The sequence below is a fragment of the Gossypium arboreum genome, chromosome 12, assembly GCF_025698485.1.
Source record: "Gossypium arboreum isolate Shixiya-1 chromosome 12, ASM2569848v2, whole genome shotgun sequence".
Classification (NCBI taxonomy): domain Eukaryota; kingdom Viridiplantae; phylum Streptophyta; class Magnoliopsida; order Malvales; family Malvaceae; genus Gossypium; species Gossypium arboreum.
In genome coordinates this window covers 115,931,713-115,939,871 of record NC_069081.1, presented here as the reverse complement: position 1 = coordinate 115,939,871, position 8,159 = coordinate 115,931,713, and the positions used below count along the sequence as shown (strand labels likewise).

The window sequence follows — 8,159 nt, the reverse complement described above, 5'->3', positions numbered from 1 at the left end:
AAATGAATTTATTTAACGTGTCAACTGGAAAACAATTCTGGACTTTTAAATTTTCCTTGAAATCAAACCTAAATCCAATCCGAATAATGGACATCTCTACCTATACCTTGTTAGATGATGTTATCCATGTTGGCTAAATTTTTAATCCCGTCAAATTAACATACGGCAAGACGTAGGCCACTTGGACTGCTCTGGGTCTGTATGACTTACCTGTCCTAATAATTTGGGCTTTTCTTCCAGAATTTTGATTTAAGGAAAGTAAAATCCCAATTATCTTATTTTTCTATTATATTAGAAACGGAATAATTATGGTAAATATTTATTTTATTTTGTTATATAAATTTTATCATTTTATCTTTATAACTATTAAAAGAATAAACATATAAAAAATGTGTTATAAAAATTTATATGTTTTATGTTTAAATATAATTTTGAAAGAATTATGATTAAATATTTATATGTCTTTAAAAGATTGAAAATATTATAAATAAGTAATAAAAATTAAATTGAAACAAGATAGGGTTTTCAATATCATACATCCAACAGCAAAACTGATGGAACATAAAATTGCTAAGTGTGAAGCGAATATTAAATTTAGCAACATTTATACCAGGCTGCTACATTTCCATTCCTATTTGAACTAGTTTTTGTTAGATTAAGCTATACTTTTGGTCTATGCTCTAATATTTTTAGTTAACTATTCCAATCAAGATGTTAATGTGAGTTTTCCGTGATTTTAACTTTAATTATTAATAAGGTTTAAGTATTTCAACTATGGACTAAATTTCAAATTTAAATATAATAAAGAGACCAAATTCATAATATATCTTTCTTTGTTAATACATACTCAAGTATTAAGAGGGTCTTGGTTGGTACAGGGAAATGTGTATTTTAACAATTTTATTGCTATCTAGTCTTCTGCCAAGTTTCAGATTTTTTATTAACTTTCCATTGCTATAATATTACTTGGTTAGTTTTTACATCATCTAACCATTTTATTCCCTAGTAATTCAAACTAGGAATCAGTTTAATCATTTCTATATCATGAAAAGCAGAAAAAAAAAAAAAAAGGATACATACTACACAAATGATTGAATCAGTTATTATTGGATCCACAAACACCCTACCAAAATTTCAAGGTGGTACATTTCTCTCTCTCTCACTGCATATCGAAGTAGGCTGTATACTCTAGGTTTCAAACAATTATTTCATGGTAAGGTTTCAAGATTTTATTACCAAAAGCTAACTGCATGGTGGTGTTCTTGTGCAAAGACCACTACTTTTCGATGAGAGGTTCAGCAGTGCAACTAAGCTTTCTACACAATTTGCAGGGAGGCTTTAGCAATCTCGAGTGCCTCCTCAACTGAAGATGCCTTTTCGAGCTTGGCTTTGTCAATGGAAGGCTGGTTCCTTGCAAGTTCCGGAAGTAGCTTAAATTCCTACAACATGACAAAATTGTGTCACCTTGAGCGCCTTGGAAAGCAAAGTCTTGTAATAACATAGCACAAAAGATGCAGGAGAAAGATGAAACAAGGGGGTTTCATGTTTTTTTTAATACTTTTTGAGTTTAGCAACCATTTAATCCAAATAGCAGTATAGGATAAATAACTAACATGCCACAAAATACATAAAATGCCAGGAGGGATATTATATTGACACAACTATATTTTAGTTTCATACATGTGAACTAAAAGCCGAAATCTATAGTTATCTTCCTTCTGCCATATATTATTGTTTTTGTGCTGAAAAGACCGACTTAGATAAAACGTATACTGTTTAATGTACTTTATGAGGAATCTTGGTTTTGTATAAACACTGTGTCTAGTTATATCTTAATGGTTTCGTCATTCCATCACGATTTTTGACTTCTCTTAGAGATAACCCAAATTCAACATAAGTAGAAAATCTCAACCATTCAATCAAGAATGTTAAGTGGCATGGAAATCTTGTAAAGAAAACTACCTCAGCATTTCCACTTTCAAGAAGAACTCCTTTCAGTTTACCTGTAAAGTCATGAAGGAAAAGTTTAATATTTCTTGGTCAAAACTGTAATAGAAAATGGAGAGAGTGAAGAGAGAGGACTCTCAGAAGTTCCATTACCAGAATCTATCCAGAAAGTAGCAATTTTTGGATCAAAATTTCCAATCTCAACCGTCTCTCCAACTGCGCAGTATATTATAATTGAAAAGTGAGATAACATATACATGCACTGTTACAAATGCAAAGTAAAATATATTCTCACCATTGTCCCCGAAAAACTGCCACCAAACTTTCCTGGGGCTCCCTTCATACTCAAAAACCCTCGAGTAAAAGTAGGGCAGATAATCATACCTGGAAAACATAAATAGGTAATGATGCAAACCATCAACGTTTCAGAATGAAAGAGCAGCACTGAATGTAACTAACATTATAGAGATTCAGATTGAGGAAGAAAAGAGATAGATGGTCACATACGTGTGAGTTTGTGCACTAAGTAATGACTTAACACAATGCTGTGCAGATCGACGAGCATGATCAACATGTTCAACTCGTGCTACACGGTCATACATCTGTCATGATAAAATGTGTATTTATAGATCTTGAAAGGAAAAATGGCAATTAATTTAAAAAATATTGTACCTTAAGGGGGAATGCTGCAACATCTCCCACTGCAAATATTCCAGGTACGCTTGTCCGGAACAGACCATCAACCTGGTTCATGTTCAGACATCAATCATCATACCCACATACTCCACTAGAACAATCAGAATATCAAACTATGGTCACAAGAAGGCATGAAAATAAAATGATGGTGTTGTAGTGGACTTTTTAACAATCAGGAATAGAACATGTAAAAAAAAAAAAAAACTGAAAAAAATTTCATCAAGGCATATAATATATGCTATAGCATGACTAGTTGGTTGCCTGTATATTAATAGATACGAACAAGTAACAATGCATTAAAAGTTAATAGCAACAGATCGTATAAATGAGCAAATAATTCAATCAGAAAAGGTTAAAGACAATGCTCACCTGTATGCCACCAACAGTATTATTTAATCCTACCACTTCAAAGGGACTAACTGCAGGTTTTGCTCCAATACCAATAACTACCTGCAGAATGTCGAAAATATTGAGTAAAAGGAGAACTTGATCAGCTCTCCCACCACTAACAAAAAAAATGTTTCTACTTATAACAAAATGGTTACCATGTCAGCTTCCACAGTAGATCCATCTCCAAGTTTAACAGCAGCTACCCGTCCATCAGGACCAGCTTCTAAGTTTTTGATAGAAGCACCCTGGTCATCGGTTTAATGAGATCAGAATACTCAGTTACAAGGACTAGACAAATTCAGGTGTTCACTGGCTAACTCAATATCAATTTCAAGCTAATGAACATTGCAGCACACAAACTCAGATTGCAAAATGTGTGTAGGAGAAAGAGAGAGAGTACCTTTAAAAATTTGACACCGTACTCTTTGTATAGTTCTTCATACCTTTGAGCAAGAGAAGGAGTGAATAATCTTTGCAAAAGCTGATTCTCTGGGAAAATGATCTACATTAGGAGCAAAAGGAAATTGAATTAAAGCTCAGCAAGTTGTTACATGAAATCAGATAACCTTAAAAAAAAGAAAGAAAAGAAGATAATGTAGTCTTATGCACAGGCTGACACAGAAATGCACATGTGTGTGTCTGAATACAATCATTTCTTGAAACATATAGAAACTTTTTACTCGTTTTCAAGATATCAAAAGTGACACCTCGGCTTGGACCATCTAAAGGAAAACTACAGCAGAAATGGAACAGTTTGTTTTCCTTTCATTAAGAACAGAGCAAATTAAGTTTACTAAATGAAATGAACTCATACCGAAGTATCAAGTTTCCAGGAAACAGCAGCGGCAGCAACCTCCATCCCAATATAACCACCACCAACAATCACCACTTTCTGTGCCTTCTCCTAAACAATTAAATAAAAAGTTTTATCAACCTATTGGAAGACCCAACTTAAGAACAATAAAAAAAGGAATATATAAACATAGATATAGGAAATATATATATGATTAGAAGAAACTTTTGAAGTACCAAAGAAGAGATTAGTGAGTCAGCATCAGCAACATCCCGAATATAGTGTACACCAGGAAAGTTTCCACCAATTTTATCTGGAAATCTGAAATAAACACGTCAAGAAATCAATGTCCCCTTTTTCTTCTTAATTGTTTCACCAGTTCATGTGTATAACCTAGGACAATTAAATGGGAGAAGAATGCAAAACGATGAGCATACCTTGAGGCTGTACATCCTGTGGCAATTATAAGAGATCCATACTTCAGCAATTTGCCTGAATTTGTAGTTAGGGTTTGCTTTTCTGTATCAATACCCGTTACTGGATCCTCGTAGATCATCTAAGCATACAAGAGAAGCAGGAGAAAAGATTAGAACAAGCCAACTTTCGTTTCTCAGCTTATGGAAAAATGAATTTCCAGTTCTAAAAAAAAGGACCAGTAAAAAGAGGAAGAAAGGCAGGGGGGCATAAACAAGTAGCTAATGAAGTTAAAGATACCTCAATCCCTTTCTCTTTGTACCATTCAGGAGTTTGCCTTTCACCACCAGATCCAACACAAGTATGAAAACCCTATGATGATTCAATTTAAAACAATTAAAACAATATATAACATATTACAAGCATGAAACCATTAGACCCTACAGAAAACTAGACCTGAACAGGCTTGAAATTCTAGTCTTTGAGAACATGAACTTGCAAAATGTTTTCACCAAATTACACTCAACAATGACCCAATGTACAAAGAAGGACCTAATTCAAGTTAAATGTAGCTATATAAAGCAGAAGATTATACTTACAGGTAATCGAGCTGGTTTCTTATCTAGTGGAAACAAGTAGCCTTTTGTCAAAGCCGGTCTCTCATACGGTGCATATGCCTGCAAAAAATCATTGTAAGCATCAAACCAAAAACCCAACATTCAAAACCACTAACTAGTAAAAGAATCATAAAAAGAAGCAGCAAAATTAGGATATAGAAATCACCTCCTTGGACACAATACACAGCTTGCCATCGGCCATCCCGTGTTCGACGAAAGTCCTGGCTGCATACCCAGCAGCATTGCCTCCTCCAACGATCACAAATCTATCAGATAAGGAACAAAATGAAAAAACCCCAAGTGAATCAAGTTATATAAACATGAAATTTTAAACCAAATTGAAAAGAATAAAAATTTTGATTGAGAGAAACTGACTCTCGGTTGTCATTAGAAAAAGATGAGGCGGCAACGACGAAGCTTCTGAATCGGATGGAAGAGGAAGGGAGACGACGAGTCAAAGCAGAAGAGCCCGGGCACCAGGAAGTGAGTCCGTGCTTGAGTTGAAGCGAGTTCGATAAACTCGCCATTGCTTTTCGAGCTGTAAAAAAGGAATGGAAAAGGAAGAAATACTTAGAAGATATGAAAGTATTTGACAAAGAGGATCAGGAATTGCAGTAACAACAGCAGATTTGAGTGGAGGGTGGACCTGGGTACATGTTATTTGAAGGTGATTTTTGTAGTGAGAGAAAACGCTTAAAGAATCAATAGATTATTAATTATTGAGGCGACTTTGGCTCTAGAAGATAGCCAAAGGGCATAAGACTGACGATTGTAAAGCAGTTTAGGCCTTTTTAAGGATGGTTCAACACCGTGCCATTGATCTTTGACAAACGGGGTGCCCAATGATCAGAGAAGAGTGGTCGTCGTGGCACTCTGCCTATTTTTGTCTGCATTACTTTTTCAAGCTTTTAAAATTTCCCACGCTGCTTAGTGCTATGCTAAAGCCAGGAAAACAAAAATATTCATGTATAATGGAAGATTAAACCAAGCATAAACGACATTCAATCTCTCAAAACTTTTATCAAGAAATAAATCACAGTGTGAAATGGGCATAAGACACAGGTCTGAACATCTTTTACTTTGATTAAAAATTTGAGGAAACTTACTGTTTAATTAATTGAAATCGCAATTTTGTCTAAAATCAACCCAAAGAATTTGTTAGCACTAATTCCATTTACTTGCACGGAACAAAGTTCGGGAATCATAGATAGATTCAAACCTCTATACGTTTACCATTTGTCCTAAAATTGGGTACAAACTATCCAATGTTTCATTTTCATATCAAGAACAAACCTTTATGGTTGTTCTTTAGGAAATTTAACAAGGGTTGAACCTGCTGAATATAAAGTTGAAAAGCAAACACAGATTCTATCCATTGTCTCAGGTCTGTTTAAATGGAACCAACACCATAACAAAACTGGTTGCCTTAAAGAAGATCAAGCATATTTCACATTTCCAAATTGACCAACAAGAACATATGAAAATGTCAATCCAACATACATGTACTTTCTGCAAAGTGAGAAACTCTCACTTGAATACAAAAATGTTATATATTAGTTTGCGTATTTACATTTCCCTCAAAGCTTCTGTACTCAAATCATAGTCAACATATTAAACAAACGGCCAAAGCTAACCAAAAAATAAAAAGTCTACATTTCACAAAGAAAATGCTTGCTTCACCACAACCATAGTGGCTGAAGCCTGGACTCTGGAGCCTGAAGCCGGTGTTAAATTAAAAAATAAAACAAAGGGGGGGGGGGGGGGAACAACCTTCAAGGCCTTGTTCGGACCAAAAGATTGACCGACGAAAATGCCCGACATAGTTACACGACCGGGCCACCTTGTTCCAACACATCGAGAAACTCAGTTCTGTTTCTTACCAACCTATGGAACGCTTCCCTAATCAGCATCTGCAAAGGCACCAACCCTTCATCCATTCTCCGACAAACCTCTGCCAGCTCCGCCACTTGTGCAGCCACTTCGTCCAATTTCTCTTTCTCTCCGGGGAACTGGTATGAGTCAGTGAATTCAATCAAACTCTGGCCGAGTTTCTCCATCTTCTGCATCTCGTATAACAACCCAGCCATCCCTTTCTTCTCCTTCTTCTTCCACTCCTCACCGATTTTATCATGTATACCGGCCAGACTATGGGTCCAGTTCACGTGCTTATTAATCGGAAGATGAGTTGTCAAACCGCTCCTCTCTTGACAAGGTATCGCAGCAATCAATACCCACATAACAAAAACTATAATCAAGCTCAGTATGTAAACCGGGGCGGGCAAACAGGAGGCCTCCGGTCCACGTGGAGCAGCGAGGTTCATGGTCATGGCGTGAATCTGTTTGGATGCTGACCAATGCTTGGCTACCTGCCAAGAAAGTGACCTGTAATGTCCATGGTGTCGATCTTTATTACCACTTCGGCGGCCGAACGACCAGCTCCGCTCCGCCGTTTTCTGAACGGAGCTTTCTTTGTCGTCGACGTGCATTGCCGACATTAGTGAAACCAACGCTTTTTTGGCCCTCCTCGCTTGTCCTTCACCGAAGGGTTTTTGTTCCAAAGCCGAAACGGCAATCTCCGCCAGCTTTTGGCAATGCCTGACCAACTCCAGCCCGTTGGTTACCGCATTACAAATGTCCATAGCTTTAACGACGCGTTCGAGAAGTTCGGGAATCAAGCGATCGAGAGGGGGTTTGGAGATCTGAGCCGCGTCTCGTTCCATCAAGAGAATTGCCTTGCATTCGGTTTCGCAACAAAGGAACACGTCGACCAGCTTGCGTATCCAGGAAATAGAGAGAAATGCTTCAGTGGGGGCGTCATCGGGGGCAGATAAGAGCTCGGCAAAGCGATCGGAGAGCTGCTTTTGGAAAAGCTCTAGGTCTTCAATCTCTTGCTCGTGGTACCCTTCCATTGCGTTGACTTGGTTCCGCCTGATGCTGATTCGTCCCAAGAAGGAACTTTGGTCGGTTCCCGTCATCTTAGTTGGAAGATTTTTGGATAAATTGAAAGCCAATGAAAAGAGGGGAAGAGGAAACAGGGAGTGGGATGGGGAAAAGGGACGGTGTCTAAGGTTAAAAAGGAGGAGGGGTTAGGGAGTTAAATAACGGGAGCGAAATTTATGGAGGTGGAATTATCGGGGACGACGACCCGTTCTGCCTTCCTTCTTTGGAGCCCTGACTTGGCACTCAGTTAGTGTTCTTTTATTATTAATATTTTTTTTCCCAAAATTCCTCTTTAAATATGCAACTATACATGAATTTTTAGGTATAAATTTTAAATTTATATATGTATTTTGATTTTGTGT

General features: G+C 37.0%; 2 protein-coding genes across 2 annotated transcripts; both read right to left on the bottom strand.

Moving 5' to 3' along the window:
- Nucleotides 1–1,077: 1,077 nt before the first annotated feature.
- LOC108489855 (monodehydroascorbate reductase, chloroplastic/mitochondrial) lies at nucleotides 1,078–5,819 on the bottom strand. Its single transcript, XM_017794538.2, has 17 exons — nucleotides 5,504–5,819; nucleotides 5,233–5,395; nucleotides 5,024–5,123; nucleotides 4,840–4,917; nucleotides 4,541–4,612; nucleotides 4,264–4,382; nucleotides 4,063–4,147; nucleotides 3,848–3,937; nucleotides 3,434–3,535; nucleotides 3,189–3,278; nucleotides 3,013–3,093; nucleotides 2,620–2,691; nucleotides 2,455–2,549; nucleotides 2,243–2,331; nucleotides 2,101–2,163; nucleotides 1,963–2,003; nucleotides 1,078–1,439 (listed from the first exon to the last, which is right to left on the bottom strand). Exons 1-17 carry the CDS (start codon nucleotides 5,511–5,513, stop codon nucleotides 1,317–1,319), a joined length of 1,473 nt encoding a protein of 490 aa, XP_017650027.1. The 5' UTR covers nucleotides 5,514–5,819; the 3' UTR covers nucleotides 1,078–1,316.
- Nucleotides 5,820–6,275: 456 nt separating this feature from the next.
- LOC108452622 (protein ROH1-like) lies at nucleotides 6,276–8,047 on the bottom strand. The gene has a single exon (XM_017750423.2). It carries the CDS (start codon nucleotides 7,830–7,832, stop codon nucleotides 6,681–6,683), a length of 1,152 nt encoding a protein of 383 aa, XP_017605912.1. The 5' UTR covers nucleotides 7,833–8,047; the 3' UTR covers nucleotides 6,276–6,680.
- Nucleotides 8,048–8,159: the final 112 nt, after the last annotated feature.